Here is a 17,473-nt window from a genome sequence, read left to right on the forward strand (position 1 = left end):
GTAATCAATTTCAAGTAATTCATTTCTTCGGTTATTATTTTTAAAAAATTGATGAAAGGTTAGTTATTTGGACAACTGATTTAATTATTTTTTATATTTAAAATTTTAATTTAATAAAATTAAAAACATTTAAATATTTAATTAATGAAACAAACTTTTTATTTTAAATATTCTAACAAAAAAACAGGATATTAGCAAATAAAATCAAAGAAGAAAAATGATATTAACTAAAGAAAAAATGGTCCTGAACATTACAATGTTCGAGAATAAATAGTCCGAATATGACCATGTTTAGGAAAAATATTCCCGGAACATGGTCATATTCTGAAAGATTTTTAAATAGTCAATGAAACTATCAACTTATGAATAATCAACTTATGAATAATCAACCTATGAATAATAATCATATGAATAATCAACCTATGAATAACATGGTTGCAACCTTATCCAAATAAATAAGCAACCTACAATTACATGATCACTTATAAACATATCAATTACCAAAAGACTCATCTGAAATTGTGAAATAAACGAATCTGACTTACTTAAAAGACTTAAATATCTTGTGATTCATTATATAAAACTATCATTTATGGGGAAATTTGACGGAATGACCTTAAAAATAGCCTTAAATGCGCTGGTGACCAGCGCATAAATTATATTGCGCTGGTGACCACATATATTTTTCTTAACGAAATTGTCCTCGTTGCGAGACGCACGTCTCGCAACTCATCTATTATATTCATTTTTTTCATTTGTTTCTTCTCATTCTTTCTCTTCTCTACTTTAAACCCTAAGACAACAGCCACATTTCTCTTCCTCTCTTCATCGCCTTTCTCTTTTTCTATTCACATGCGAATGGCGAAGACAACTGCGAACGGAGAACTTCGAACGGCAAACAGATTAATTTTACCCTTGTTTCCTTTATAGCTGAATATTTTTGTGTTTAATTGATTCGCCTTGATTGAATGCAGATATTGATGGGGTCATTGTTGATGAAGATGGATGCGGTGTTGTCTCATGTTGATTCGCCTTGCAGAGCGGTTGCGATTATTGATTGCGTCTCGCAGTTGTGTCTCGCGAATGATTGCGTCTCGCGAATGATTGCGTCTCGAATGGTTGCATTTCGCGGATGGTTGCGTTTTGCGAATGCGTCTTGCGAATGATCTTTTTACCCCTTTTTTTTTTGCAGGTGCGGAATTCTTTTATAGATTTATAAGTCAAGCACGAAGATTGCCAGAAAGTCTCTTACAAGATACAGCTGCTGCGATCCACATAATCATACTATAGTTTAAAAGTTTTTTTTTCTGTTTGAAAAGAGGTTGTTGATCCTGATCCTATTTGTCTGTATTTTTATATTTATACATGTAAGTCTTTCCCCTTTTGACAAGCTTTTATTTTTTTAATGGAAAGAGGACTCATTGTTGGTATATAGCTTTCGCAAGTTTTTGAAGCCCCTTTGTATTAAGTATTGGAGAAGAATGCAGGTTTGGGTTTAGCTTAACTTTACAAGTTTTATATAATGATGACAGGACTTTTACCAGTTTCATAATATTGATGATTGAAGAACTTAACAAGTAACAACTCAAATGAAATACAAATGTTTGTTCATTTGAAAACTGAAAAAGCCATGGGCAACATTCTTAAGAAGAAGAATAGACCCATTGAGCAATGACCAGCTAGTTATAATTTCTACATAAGCCACCTTCTTTTGATTATTTTGTTGAACTTTATCACTGAACATTCAAAACTTAATAAAGAGCAGTAGAGACTACATAGTGGTGTTAACTACGACGGAAGAGACCAAATTTGGAAAAGAGTGTGACAACGCCACCATTGTTGAGAGAATATGCCTTCAAGTGGACTTGAGCAATTATGAGAACCTCAATTGATGCATTGAGCATTTGGTAGAGTACCCCTTGGAAGCCCTAATCTCCCCCTAGAGATTTCGCGAGACGCAACCGTAAGCTTCAATGAGTTACTAGTAGTAAGAAGTTATACATGCATGTAGTGACTTACACATCCAATTCAAGCACAGTAGTTGAGTTCATTTCAATTCCCCTCCAATATTGAGTGCAAATATTAACACTCAAATGCCTGTAACTCTCAGTCCTCATACTTTTAAGCTTAACTAGAAGGGAGACTGGATGTTTACTGTCTTTTCTTCAAGTTTGTTAGGGCCAAATATCTTCAATCGAACTTCAGCTTCTTCAGAAGAAGTCTTGCTAGTGATGTTCTCAGTTGTTCAAATACTTCATCCAAAGATAACCGCTCCTGTTGGATTGGCACCAGTTAATTATCGCATTGTACTATCATTTTTATATTTTTATATGTACTTTCTGGACATTCTAATCATTACTAGATAATCCCATCACGGTTGAAATTCTCAGGATATAACAATGACTTTTCCAGCTCCCTAACCATTTTTTATCCCTACAATGGAATCTATAATGAGGTGACATAATGAGGTGACAGTAATAAAAGTTTTCTTAAAGCATTAGAGAAATGTTAATAGTAATACAATTATGAGCAACTTCTTAACGCTTTTAAGTCATAAGCTCTTGTCAACAATGCCAGTTCAAAGAGGAATTAATTTATATATCTTAGTTTGTCAATTTCAGGAGATACACACGTCACTTATTTGAGTTGGAAGAGAATATACAAAGTTTTACTAGAGAAAGCTGCATGATTCAATTCGCGAAACGCAACCTCATTCGCGAGACGCAATCTCATTCGCGAGACGCAACCACATTTGCGAGAGGCAACCGCAATTCGCCGCAACAGAGACATTTATACCAGTATATCAATCTCTAAACCCTAAACCTAACAATGTGTTCAAACAATAAAATAAACAACCAGAGAAGGAGAATGAAGCATACTAGTATCGAACATCATCCTTGTGCACCAGATTGTCTTCGTTGGAAAAAAAATATTAAATAGCAAGGGCATTGTGAACTTTTTACAGGGCATCCGGTTGCGTCTCGAAACGGGGACAATTTCGTCCAAATTTTTTTAAGTGGTTACCAGCGCAATATAATTTATGCGCAGGTCACCAGCACATTTAAGACCAATTTTAAGGTCATTTCGTCAAATTTCCCCATTTATGAAAGGAGGTATCATCTTCTCTAGACATAACTCAAATCTTGTGATTCATTGTCTAAGTTTTTAATTTTTGAATTTCGATTACTGTAAGTATTACTATATCATGTCCTCAAAGAAACCCAAAACAGAAATAAAAACAGTTTCCAAATATTAAATAGTTCTCGAACATGGACATATTCGGGAAAACCCTAACTATAGGATTATCATGTTCGGGATTTACTTTGTGTAAGTGTTAGACTTGGATGTAATTGAAGGAAACTAATTCTCCTGAAAAATATAAGTAAAACGATTTTATTTGTTCGCTAACATTGTTGTTCGTTATTAATTTTAGGATTTACCATTTTCGAAGCTCGAAAAAAGAAGAAATCGTCGAAATCCGAAATTACGGAAGAAGGAAGAATAAATCGCTAAAGTCCGAAGTTGCATAAAGAAAAAGAAAGAAGAAAACAGAAGTCACAGAACGTAATAACTTTCCTCTTGCCCCCATCTTTCTCTCCTTTAGTTAAGGGGGGCGGTAACAAGTAGTAGTTCCTCTCTCAAAGGTATAGTTTTTCCCTCAATTTGAAGGCATAAAGTATCGTATCTATTTCACTTTCCTTGCTGTATTGCTTGTCTTGTATTCAAAGGGGAAGTCTGCTTTGCTGCATCTTCTTAGAAAACGTATTCTATTAAATGTAATAGAAATTATTATTTTCGATGCGAAGAATAGCGTAGTCAAGTACCCAAAGGAATGAACTCTCTTTATCAGATGCGGCCTGGAGAATGTAGTTCTCTTTTGCCTTATCTATTGATAAGAACGCTGATCTCCCCGGAATCTCCTGAGCCCTTCGATCTCATAAATCGAAAATGGAGAGAGTGCGAGAAATCTATGAAAGGGAGAAGAAGTGATTAAAAAAATTTAAAAATATGTTTGTTTTATTTTATTACACTGTGACTTTTTTTTTTAACTTTCGTGAAGCTGGGCGTCTTTTGGATTATCTTTCCATATCATTTTTCTTAAAATTAATATATTTTTAAACCCTTTTTCCGAAGCTTAACATTTTTTTTTTCTTTGCCGAGACACTGAGAAGAATCCCCAAACCTGAGCCCTAGCCGCAAGAGTCATCGGGGAAGAAGACGTGGCGGAGGTCGACGGAGAACAGAACCACTGATCGTAGCAGAGGTGTGTGAATTTCTTTCATTAATTAGTTTTCTCAACTGAAACCTAACATTCCTTCAAATCCTATCCATTTTTTTTCAGTTGATTCTGTCCTTCAAAACGTAGTCTTTTCAAATGCTGCATAAAGAAAGATGGAATCTGAAAGATGATGCATTTGGTCATTAGGAACCATAAATTCACATATATATATGCATAAAATTTTGATTGAAATCCAATATGATACAAAAAAAAGGATAAAATAAAGGAATTACACTTTATAAAGATGATGCATTACCAAATTAAGAATGGGTTGATATTATTTTTGAATAGATGATGATGATGATTTATCTTCCACCCTCCAATGGTGTTATGGCATGGTTCCTCATGGTATCATAATTTGCAGAATAGATACTACTTTCTTCGTAGGAATTGTGATCTGGTACCTCATGGACTAACAAACCTTCAACCTCTTCTGGATTGTATTGATTGTTATGATGATTCCTCCATGACCATGAATGATTTTGAATGATTCTTAAACCTTCTAACTCCATTGCCACTTCTTTCATAGTTGGCCTCTCATCACCTTGAAGCTTAAGACATTGTATAGCCAACTTTGCAACTTCATACAGTTGGTTATATTCTGAAGACTCCTCTATCATCTTTTGATCCACAATTTCATGCCAACAGTCTTCTTTGAAGGACGCGATAAAATAGTTGGCCAAGTTTCTCTCTTTCTCTGGCCTTTCATAGTCTAGTGCCTTCTTGCTTGTCATCAACTCAATCAAAAGCACTCCAAAACTATACACGTCGCTCTTCTCGGTTAACTGACTAGAATGAAAATATTCAGGATCTAAATATCCAAGTGTACCTTGAACCAATGTTGTCAATTGAGTTTGATTCATGGGGATTAAACGGGAAGCTCCAAAATCCGACACTTTTGCAGTATAATTCTCATCTAAGAGTATGTTTGTCGATTTAATGTCTCTGTGGATGATGGGTATGGAAGCAGCTCCGTGTAAGTAAGACAGGGCACCTGCTGTTTCAGTTGCAATCCTCAAACGGTTTGTCCACGAAAGCAAAGGTCTTTTATGATCGCCTTGCTGGATATGGTCGTATAGAGTTCCATTGCTAACATATTCATAGACTAGCATGGGAACCTCTGTCTCCAAACAACAACCGATGAGCTTCACCACATTTCTATGATTGATTTGGGTGATGATTATAACTTCGTTGATGAATTGATCGATTTGGGTTTTGTCAACTTGTTTGGATTTCTTGATTGCAACTATAGTGTCATTAGTCAATACTCCTTTATACACGGTTCCCTGGCCTCCCTGGCCGAGAATTCGACTCTCGTGGTAGTTACTTGTAGCCTTCTTGAGTTCATCTTCCCCAAAGATGTTGGAAGAACGACGAGTAGTATTTTGTGCTTCCCCTTCTGGATTGAAGAGCTGTTGACGCAACATAATGCCCCCGTTTTGTTCAAAGAACTTCTCTTTTAGCTTGATGATTTTCCTTTTCCTGAAAGCCCAATATATCCATGATGCCCCAAGAAGTAGACATGATATGCTTATACTAACACCTGCATTTTATTATTAGTTAGACTAAATTAATGACAACAAATTGAATAGGTCAATAATTAATATCCCTAATTACCAAGTGCAATGTTGCTCCAAGGAACTTTGTTTTTGGGAATACGACGACAACCCGATGAACCTGGATTTTTCTCGCCATCACCTTCATATCCATAAGGGCAACTACACTTGTATGTACCTGGTAAATTTGTGCATGTCATGTTGCATGGCCTTGAAAGCTCACACTCATCAATATCTGAAAGTTGGAAGAAGAAATAAAAGGTTGATTACAATTTGTTACTTAATTTCTGAGTGCCTTGTTCTGAAACCAATGATATATATATATATTACCGGTGCAACCAAGATATGGGTTTCCTTGGTAGCCAATAGAACAATTGCATTGGTATCCACTTCCATTATCGAAGTCTTGGCAGTTAGTATTGTCTTTGCACGCATAAGTTGTGGCATTGATCTTGGCTTGATCGCAGTTGGAGTCTCCTATCGACCATTCTAGTATCATCGGGTGTGTAACATTTGTGAGAGCGAAAGAATTCCCCAAGACGTTTGAAGAGAAAGTGTAAGTTCCTTGTTCAGCAACAAAGCCATAGCTACATGGATTAAAGCTCTCTACAGAAGAGTGATTGTTGTAACTTCTGACTTGTATATTGAAGGTTTTGACCCTTTTGGGAATAGAAGCTTCACAACACCCAATGCCCGAGCAAATCCCATCTGTGATGTCACTTATGTTGTTACACAGGGACATGCAACCCGTTGCATCGTGCCTTTGTCCCTATAAGAACCCAAGTAAAAGACGTTTAAGTACAACTTATGTAATAAAACAATCACGAATAACTTAAATGGTTAAAGTGTTCATATATTAGAGTTGATAGTAGTTTGTTTCAAAAATAATTAAGTTCAGTACATATATAACTCTTCAGTGTAGAGTTTAATAACTCATTTTTTCAGGCTTATTTTGCAATTCAAAACAAATCTCAAGGTTAGAAAGCAAAAGAAAATTCTACAAATGTACACAAACTTCATCTACAATGGCAAAATGGTCTAAGGTCTCACACTTGTGACCTTGCTTCTGTCATAGTTTACATGGATATAGATTTTTTTTTTAGAGAATATTCAATTCCTTGATAGTTGACTGACTATACTTGACTTCAATGGAATATATTGGCCATTTAAGTTGAACAAGTCAACATTTAATTTATTTTAGATTTTTGTAAGTTTATTCTCCTAGCTAGATGAGATAAATTCATAAGAGTGAATAAAATTAATTGTACTAATCAACTGAATTTAATTTGCAAAATAAAATTTCATACCGTATTAGATGATGTCGTAATCACGGCATGTGTGTCACAGCCAAATGCTACAAACTTATTCTTAAGAGATGAGACATAGAACTTCCTGACTCTTAGTCGTGGATTTTGTCGATCAATAGAAATTTTATTTTTATAACAATCGCGTCCAATCCAAGATAGAATACGTAGCTCTCCGAGGATGGATATATCAAGGATTTCGATATTACCTAGGAAAAGCTTATTAGTGGTTTTGTTGCATTTCACGAGGAATGAGGAACCAATGAAGCAACCTTTGCTCACGCCAAATGGGTATGGGATTGAAATATTTCCACACCGATCTAAGCATCCCGGTTGGTTTTGGGCGAGAATTGGCACTAAGAAGTTAATACTGACGAGTATTATAAGTAACATTTTAAGGTGCAAGATGTTCATAGTCGACAGAATGAGTTTAGAGGCTATCAAACTTTGTAAGGAAGATGGAGATTCATAACTCTTTTGAGGTTATATTTAATGGTGAAGGGGAAATCATTATCAATAATATGTTACCAAGTCAAAGGTCAAGTCTTTGTAATCTTAATTTCCACATGATATTAATTTCCTATGTAGTTACATCATCAACCTCAATGATAGAAGATTTTGATGTTTTTTGGTTAAAAAATTACTCAATTAAAAAATTAACCTATTATTTAGATTATTAAATAAAATAAGATATTAGACATAGGTGATTGATGACCATCTTTATACAATTGTTTTTTAACTACTTAATGTTCCTTTTTCTATGTCTATTCATACAGACATTACCACTTTTTATCTTGAAAATCGGGTAAAATTTATTTATCACATATTATTTGTTGACACACATTTTGTATCTTTTGTGGAAAGTGTTCCATTTTGTGTGTTTTGAAAATTATTATTGTAAATTATTTTATTATTCATAATGAATGACTTGGAAATATAATTAGGTTTATTTGTGATTTTTCACAATTTGCTCGACTCTATAAAATAATGGTCTAAGTATTAAAAAAAAGTGCTTGCATTATATACATGTGTGAAATTAAATAACAAGTAACACAATATCTATTATTACAATATTATCATTTCTTATAATTAATATATATGTATATAATTATTAATTATATATTTATATAAAAAATTGATAAAAAAAAAATATAATTTAAGATATATAAACATAAAATATAATTCTGCATCAACAAAATATCAATAAACATGTGAGTTGACATGAACGACTTGGCATTTAAAATGTTCTAATTGTTTTTGGTCTTTAACTATAAACAAAAGAATGTACACTCATAAGCAACTTTCTTCTCTCTGAGTTTTTTTTATGTTGTTAATTGGAGTTTTTTTTGGAAAAAAAAAATAATTTTTGATGTAAAAATAAAACTGAGTTTTAATTAGTTAAATTATTATAATGTTATTTGTATTTGAAATTTAAACCTGTATAAAAAATAAAATGGATGTATTAATTATTATTATTATTATAATTAGAGGTTTAAAAAAATCTAAAATAACTCAACATAAAAACTAGTTATTGAAAATGGATGATATCAAATGATTTTCACTAGCCCAAACGTTTTTAGGCAAAAGTATGTAAAGCCCACTAAGTTATGCATTATTTGAAATGAATTTTATTAAATAGGATTTAATATTTGAATTGCGTCATAATGCTATAACCAATTTGTCTTCTTGTTATAACATAATAGTTTATTTTTTTTAATTAATTTATCACATTTTAACAAACTAAATAGAATTTTCTTCATTTTTTTTAATATATTTTCACACCATACCTATTTCTTAACATTCAAACGTATTTGACAATTTTCAGAAAAATATTTAATTTAAAACACAAATACATCCAAATTGTCAGATCGTCCACAATGTTAATGTTATGTCATTATAAAATTATTTGAAAACTAAATATAAAATCTATCTATATTTAAATTTTAAAATATTTTTTAGATCATTTTTTATTCACCGGAACCAATTTTATCAAATTAGAATTGATAAATCTCGAAAAGAATATATTTAATTAAAAAAAAATATTCGTAACAAATTAATTAGAAAACAAAATGATACAAAAAAAAAAAATAATACCCATTTTATCGATTTGAGAAAAATCATAAATAATTAAAATGTTGATAATTCGAGTCTTATATGACCAAAATCAAAGTTCAAAACCTCATTTTGTGAAAACAACTCAAATTGGAGCCTTAAATAACAATTAAGTATCTTTATTATAAATATATATATTATTTGCAGTTATAAAATATTTTTTATTCAAAATTTTTATTTAAAAATTGTTTAATTAACAATCTTAACATTTAGAAAGAAGAGTTTTTTAAAAAAATTTATCCAAAATTAATTTTTAAATTAATCATTTCTCAACAATTACATCACTCATTTCATTAACGAATATACTAAAAATATTTTTTATTTTAAATTATTATTTTTTATTTAAATCATATATATCAATATTTTTAAGTCTTTTCTTACTAAAAATTAATTATTATTTTCTCAAAATCATCACGAATCATTATTTTTTTCTTGTTTTTTCAATAACTCCAATCCGAACCAAGCCAAAGATTATATTCCTCCAAAACAAGCTAGGTGGTGCCGTTGAGATGGACATCCAGCAGCTAAGGTGGGCAATGGCTGGCCTTTCCCGTGACTGAAACAAATTAACAGTAAAAAAGTAGAGACTTGATAGAGAAAAAGAAGGTGTCTTTACAAATAACACACTTCTTGATTATGGAGTGTAATAAATTTCCTACCTTTACCTTCTTCTCCTTCTTCTCTCTGCACAAACACATGCGTTCCCCTTCAATTAATGCGTGTGTTTTCACTCCTCATACGTCCCTGTCTGTCTTCTCCTCCACTGGACCGACTTGTACTCTCTCTTTCAATTTCTCTTCCCCTAACCTTAACACCCTTCAATCCCCTTCTCTCTTTCTCTCTACCAAGCCAACATTACACGACCTGTCTTTGTTTCTTCACTTTCTTGTCCTGGGTTCACTTCTGAAATCCCCTTTTGTGTTCATATTTGGGGGAAAATCTCTGGGTTCCTCCAATCCACTTCTTCTGCATCACCCACTGGGAGATCTCGACATTAAACCCAATTCAACCCACATTTCTTTTTCTAGGTTACACAATTCTGGGTTGTTGTACATTTTACTAGTGTAGCCTATTGTCGACATGCACGGCTACAGCCGTCTCGGCGGCGGCGGTGGTAGCGGGAAGTCCACACCTTCACCTCCGTCCTCACCTCGATTTCGCCATGGCCGTAACAAGAACTCCGGTGGTGGAGTAAGCGGAGGTCTGAAGATGAATGGTTTGCTTGAGCGGCTGATTTTTTATACAGTATCAGCTGTTTATAGGAGAAGAGGAGTGCTTTTAGTTGCGCCTTTGTTGTATGTATCTGGAATGTTGTTGTATATGGGTACTTTTGGATTTGATATTGTAGTTGTTGGTAAGGTTGGAGGAAGAGGTAATTCTCCGCCTGGTTCTGTTTATAGAAGCCCGCAGGTGTTGGAGAAGTTATGGCCATTCATGGAGAATGAGAATAATAATGGGAGTTCTTCTAATTTGGTAGGTTTTTTCATTTTGCAAATTGAAAACTCATTGTTTTGTTAAGAACATTGATTGGTTTATGCAGTTGATGCATGTATGGAACCCAAAACTAAACCAGGGATGGAAGCCTTGTAGTAATAATACTAGTACCACTATCAATGAAGCAGGTCTGATTTCTATTTCTGTTTTGTTTTGTTTTGTTTTGTTTAACTTCAATGTAAATGAATGTTTTAATGATGATGATGATTCATAGAACTTCCGAAATCAAATGGGTTTCTCATAGTTGAAGCTAATGGAGGGTTGAATCAACAACGATCAGCAGTATGTTCCTTTTTCAGTTTTAATTAACCTGTTTGGTAATGGTAATATTAGTGACATTGTCCTGAAACTGTGTACAGATATGTGATGCAGTTGCAGTAGCAGGATTACTTAATGCTACTCTGGTTATTCCAATGTTTCATCTTAACAGTGTATGGAGAGATTCCAGGTAATTTCAAATTTTAACTAAATCGTTCAATTTGATTAAATGTTTATAAGAAATAAGCCCATTTGATAAGTGTTACTTAAAATCAGTTCATTCTTGGATGTACATCACATGAAACTCCTTGTTGGTTTTGGCTTGGTTAGATCGATTCTCGATTGAGGATATTTGATAAAAAAAATCCTTGTTTTAAAACTGGTGCAGCACCTTTGGGGATATTTTTGATGAGGAATTCTTCATCTATGCTCTAAAAAATCACGTGAAGATAGTCAAGGAACTCCCGGAAGATGTGTTGGAATCGTTTAACCATAATGTTAGCAGCATTGTGAACTTGAGATTGAAAGCTTGGTCAAGTCCTGCATATTATCTCCAAAAGGTTCTTCCAAGGCTATTGGAGCTTGGGTATGTATGTTTGCCTTTATTTCAATTTCTCGCAGTTTAATTTCCTTTGTCTTGTAAAAACCAAAATCCACCATCCAATCAACAATCATTTCTTCAGTCACATTATTCAAATCATCGATCAAAATACCTTTACTTTAATTTTTATGATATTTTAGTCACTTTTACATTAGACAATATTGCCTTATATTATGGCATCACAAATGAGTAGATGCTGATTATGCCTGTTTCCTTTAAACTGTGGTTCCAGGGCTGTGAGAATTGCACCTTTCTCCAACAGATTGACTTACGATGCTTCCCCATACATACAGGGGCTTCGGTGCTTGACCAATTTTCAGGCGCTTAGGTTTTCAGAACCTGTACGCACACTGGCTGCAAAGATGGTCCACAGGATGGTCCAAAACAGTTCTAGAAGTGGCGCCAAATATATTTCAGTTCATCTCCGCTTTGAGGAGGTAGTATTTTCATATCCATTCTTTACGAAATATCAAAAAACACATTTCTTTATATGTAATTTAATAAAAAAAATTCTTACAAAGGATATGGTGGCATTTTCGTGCTGTGAATATGACGGCGAGGAAGAAGAGAAACGCGAAATGGACATTGCTCGCGAAAGGAGCTGGCGAGGAAAATTTCGCAGGAGGGGTCGAATAATAAGGCCTGGTGTGATTCGAATGGATGGAAAGTGCCCATTAACCCCATTAGAGGTACTTTATCAATTAATTAAATTTCGACCATTTCTCATTTCCTCCTAATATATTTTTTTTGGCAGGTGGGAATGATGCTTAGGGGTATGGGGTTTGATAACAACACCTCTATTTATGTAGCGTCGGGCAAAATATATAAAGCGGAAAAGTATATGGCGCCGCTCAAACAGATGTTTCCTTATTTAGAAACAAAGGATTCCCTTGCTTCACCCGAAGAACTTGCTCCTTTCCGGGTATTACTAATAATCACAAATTAAATGTTGGTTCATTAACTTAAAACCACCTAAATGAAAATAAAATTTAAAATCTCTTGATAATATGCAGGGCTATTCATCTAGATTGGCAGCTCTTGATTATACAGTTTGCCTTCATAGTGAAGTATTTGTCACAACTCAAGGCGGTAACTTTCCTCATTTCTTGATGGGCCATAGACGTTACTTATTTGGTGGCCACGCCAAAACTATCAAACCCGATAAAAGGAAATTGGCGCTTCTATTCGATAACCCTAATGTCCGGTTAGTGTCTTCCTTTCATAAAATGATTACGGGCTAGTTTGATTCAGCTTATACTCTCAAATACGCCATGATTGCGTAATAAGTTATTAAAGTAATTTTAGCAACAATGAATATATAAAATCAAACATACATGAGCGTTAAGCGAATAAGCTGAACAAACTAAGTGTTAGCGATTCAAGTACACTGAATATTGTCAAAACGTATATCAATCAAACTAGTACTACATTTCCAATTCTGCTTTTCGCATCTATATCCGGATGAGAAACTGTCAATAAATTTTATTCTTCGAGTTGCAGATGGGAGAATGTGAAACGACAGCTTCGGGAAATGCTTCATCACAATGACATGAAAGGGAGTGAGTCAAGGAAGGCAAGCAGCTCTATTTACACATTTCCTATGCCAGATTGTATGTGTAAAAACAATGAGGGTAAAAGTAAAAGTCACAATGCAACTAAACAAACATGAATATATTTAACAAAAATTCAAATCATTTTTTTATAACTTTTTTTAGTGTCAAAATTCAATTTTTTTTCTTCAATTGTAATATTCCTCTTAGATTTGTAATGTGTTATGTTAATTACTTATTAAGATTTATTTGAAATTGGAAATTAAATACACGTATATTTTAATTATGCTTTGATTCTTGTTGTCAAGGAATAATAAATTAGAGTAGAAACCAATAATAGCATCAAATTCAATGATTGACTTGTAGACAAGAAATATCACTAACATGTATGATGTTGGGGACCTATTTATGACCTTAATTGTCCTTTTTTTCGTTAATTTAATTAATTTATAATATATATATAATGGAGATGATAAATAACTATTTAAACACATCTTTAAGAACTTGGTATTTATTTGTTTGGATTTGGGGGTTATAATTTGTTTATTTGAAAATAATGATTTGTGGTAATTTTGATGAGATAAAAATATTTTTGATTAAAATGTTAAAGGTATTAATATATAATGATAAAATAAAAAATAATAATTTCAAATAAAATAGTATTTTAGTATTTTATTTAATTAATTGTGTTATGGGACTGAAGAAAGAGATTAAAAATATGTTTTTGAATTTGAATTATTTAAATAATTCAAATTGCATATATATATTTGAAATTTTTTATAAAAATAATTTAATATATTTATTTTTAATAATTTAAATCAATTTTACAATCAAAATTTTATTTAATTTATTTATAAAATTTCAATATAATATAATATTCCAGTAATTCAACTCATTAAAAACTATCTTTTCATTAAATAATATTTTTTTTAATTCTATGAAATATCTCAAATAAATAATTATGGAGCATTATGATTTAAAATTATTAATAATTTTGATTCAAATTATTTTCTTAATCATATGTAATTATTTTATTTTTATTATAAAGATTATAATTCTAATTTTGTTTGCATGGTCTAATAGAGTTGTAATAAATAGCAAATGACATTGATTTAAATATTAGTAATTTATGATCACTTTTTTTTTTCTTTTAATTTATAAAGCTAACAAGAGCAATTACCGCCCTTCAAACGTAAGACTATTTATGAGCACTATATCTAACATCCACTTTCAAAAATACAATACTACCTTTAGTACCTACCCTTGCAGTGCAGCAAAACATTTTTTTTAAATAAAAAATTATTTCATATTTGTATCTGAAATAATTTGCTTGTGTAAAAAAATATATATGTCAATTATACACAGACTTACGATTAAAAGAAACATAGATATAAGACTTGTACATTTTTCAGTCCATAGTATTGTAAACAAACCAAATAAGATAAAAGAAACACTCATTAAACTAGCATTTAGCCCGTGCATTTGCACGATTAATAATATAAATCTAGAATTTTTAATTTTATTTTTAACCGTTCTAAATTTAAAGGCGGGTTAACCCACAATCCGACTCAAATATCCAAATTAACCACAGCACTCGACCCGACAATCCGGATACTTTAAAAATTAAGCATCATTATATATATAGAGAGATTAGTTAGTTAAAAAGTTGAACTTATATTAATATTAAAACGTCTCGCGTTTATCAAATTTGGTGTTGAATTTAAAATATAAAGTCTTTGTAACCTAGTTGTTTAAAGAGTTGTATTTATTTTGTTAGGTTGCAAGTTCGAAACATACCTCTAACATTTTTAATTTTATTTTTAACCGTTTTAAATTTAAAGGCGGGTCAACCCACAATCCGACCCAAGTATCCAAATTAACCACAGCTCTCGACCCGGCAATCCGGACACTTTAAAAATTAAGCATCATTATATATATATATAGATTAGTTAGTTAAAAAGTTGAACTTATATTAATATTAAAACGTCCCGCGTTTATCAAATTTGGTGTTGAATTTAAAATATAAAATCTTTGTAGCCTAGTTGGTTAAAGAGTTGTACTTGTTTTGTTAGGTTGCAAGTTCGAAACATACTTCTAGCATTTTTAATTTTATTTTAAACCGTTTTAAATTTAAAGGCGGGTCAACCCACAATCCGACTCAAATATCCAAATTAACCACAGCTCTCGACCCGGCAATCCGGACACTTTAAAAATTAAGCATCATTATATATATATATATAGATTAGTTAGTTAGAAAGTTGAACTTATATTAATATTAAAACGTCCCGCGTTTATCAAATTTGGTGTTGAATTTAAAATAAAAAGTCTTTGTAGCCTAGTTGGTTAAAGAGTTGTACTTGTTTTGTTAGGTTGCAAGTTCGAAATATACCTCTAGCATTTTTAATTTTATTTTAAACCGTTTTAAATTTAAAGGCGAGTCAACCCACAATCCGACTCAAATATCCAAATTAACCACAGCTCTCGACCCGGCAATCCGGACACTTTAAAAATTAAGCATCATTATATATATATAGATTATAGTCAAAAACAAAATTACTAATCAATCAAACACAAAACCAATAAACCTAACAAAAATACAATTCATAAAAAAATTTTAAAAATAAATAATAATATTTGTCCTTTACATAATAAACCATACACACATATAGGCTGGCCCTGGGACATGGGTAAGCTCAGCAAGCTCTCTCCGAGCCAATTTACTAAAAAGTAATAAGATATTAATTAAAATTATTACTTTTTTAAAATATAAAATGTTATATAATATGGTGGTTCAAAATAATGGTTGGAAATTTCTATTTGATTATAGGGTTAAATCTCAAAATTTTAAACTAGGCTTAGGGAAAAAAATTCATATTTTCTTTTACGTGGGTGGGGCAGCACAAAACTAGGGCCGGCTATGCACACATAGCTAAAGTACTTCAAAAATATGGAGAAAATACAAAACATAGTGATGAATATATGTCTCGTGAAACAAAACCTAAAACTTAAAAGCTTAAATTTTAGGATAAAATAGTCATTGCAATGAAGAATACTAGTAAACCTAATTTATACCAATCAAGATATTAGATATACCAAACAAATCCTAGTGGGATTATTACATATACAAACAAATCCTAGTGGGATTGATTTTCGGGGAAGAGAAAGACAATTGGAAACTTCATCATCATGAGTTATATAATTAAAGAGCTGGAATTTCTTTTCACTTTCTCTAACTTTCGGTGTAATTGTAAATAACAAAATTTTCCTCAAGAGTACATAATTATCCACTAATCACCCATCCATAATTTATGTAAAGCATGCAAGAACTAGTACTAATTAGATCTAAACCTAATAAATTAATTAATGAGCATGTCTATAACTATAAGTTGTTATAACTAAGTAAATAATTTGGTGTGTCGGTTCGAACATGTCACAAATTCTTAGTCTTCGTAAGAAGCTTACACACAAAGTCAAATTTTTAACGGTATATTATTGTCAATACGTTATATTCGCATAAGTGTTATAGAATATTCAAACAATAGTTTTGTGGCCAATAGAGCTATGGTTGTCACTCCAAAGATTAAATTGTCTAAATGATATTTAGGGTTGACTAAGAAACCATATATAGTTTAATGTCATTCATTTTTAGACATGTCATGAGACAGACAGTAATAAATAATTGAGAAAGAAAATGGTTCGATCCGTACACTCCACCGGTGTCCACACATTGTAATAGCATAGTGCCTACCTGTCCCACATCAACAATTTAGGTCTAATGTTATTTACAAGATGACCCATTATTCAAAATTTTAAAATATTGCAATTTCATTACATGTAAATTACAAGGTAAAAAATTCTTAATCCATATAAATAAAAATAAACCCATTATAGAAGAGATTGTGCTCTCCAACAAATAATAACATTATGGGTAAGACATCGATATCGAACAAATCAAAATCCATTCATCTAAAGTTCGTATAACTTTTTATTATTATGTTTTTAAATTAAAAATTGTAACACCACTATAGAAAGTTAGGTGCTTTATGACCCACATTCACCTATCTCATAGAAAAATTCAGCAAAAATCCAAGAGTATCTTAAATGTAGTCATTGCTGAATAGTTTGTTCCATGTTTTCTTGTTTTTGTTTCTAGGTAGTATGTATACATATTTTATTTTATGGTCAAAACTACTCAAGTAAACTATATATAAAACAAAGTTATTATTATAAGTAAAGTAAGTTAAGACCTAATTAATTATTGGTATTATAAGAATCTTTATAAATTTAACCCCATTAATTAAAACGACAAAAATCAAATT

At 31.8% G+C, this 17,473-nt stretch overlaps 2 protein-coding genes and 1 long non-coding RNA gene across 3 annotated transcripts; 1 reads left to right on the forward strand and 2 right to left on the reverse strand.

The window, feature by feature from the left end:
• Nucleotides 1–1,578: 1,578 nt before the first annotated feature.
• On the reverse strand, nt 1,579–2,924 carry LOC124910828. Its single transcript, XR_007096463.1, has 3 exons — nt 2,880–2,924; nt 2,020–2,274; nt 1,579–1,939 (listed from the first exon to the last, which is right to left on the reverse strand). It is a non-coding gene; the product is annotated as an uncharacterized LOC124910828 (long non-coding RNA).
• A 1,526-nt stretch (nt 2,925–4,450) lies between these two features.
• Nucleotides 4,451–7,553, reverse strand: LOC124909923 (putative wall-associated receptor kinase-like 16). The gene is made up of 4 exons (XM_047450551.1): nt 7,143–7,553; nt 6,166–6,604; nt 5,897–6,070; nt 4,451–5,822 (listed from the first exon to the last, which is right to left on the reverse strand). Exons 1-4 carry the CDS (start codon nt 7,551–7,553, stop codon nt 4,585–4,587), a joined length of 2,262 nt encoding a protein of 753 aa, XP_047306507.1. The 3' UTR covers nt 4,451–4,584.
• Nucleotides 7,554–9,959: 2,406 nt separating this feature from the next.
• LOC124945865 (O-fucosyltransferase 9) lies at nt 9,960–13,448 on the forward strand. Its single transcript, XM_047486380.1, has 10 exons — nt 9,960–10,724; nt 10,792–10,873; nt 10,960–11,027; nt 11,105–11,193; nt 11,392–11,589; nt 11,837–12,041; nt 12,126–12,293; nt 12,359–12,526; nt 12,618–12,808; nt 13,105–13,448. Exons 1-10 carry the CDS (start codon nt 10,332–10,334, stop codon nt 13,271–13,273), a joined length of 1,731 nt encoding a protein of 576 aa, XP_047342336.1. The 5' UTR covers nt 9,960–10,331; the 3' UTR covers nt 13,274–13,448.
• The last annotated feature ends 4,025 nt before the right edge of the window (nt 13,449–17,473 follow it).

Source organism: Impatiens glandulifera, chromosome 7 (assembly GCF_907164915.1).
Source record: "Impatiens glandulifera chromosome 7, dImpGla2.1, whole genome shotgun sequence".
In the NCBI taxonomy this organism is placed as follows: domain Eukaryota; kingdom Viridiplantae; phylum Streptophyta; class Magnoliopsida; order Ericales; family Balsaminaceae; genus Impatiens; species Impatiens glandulifera.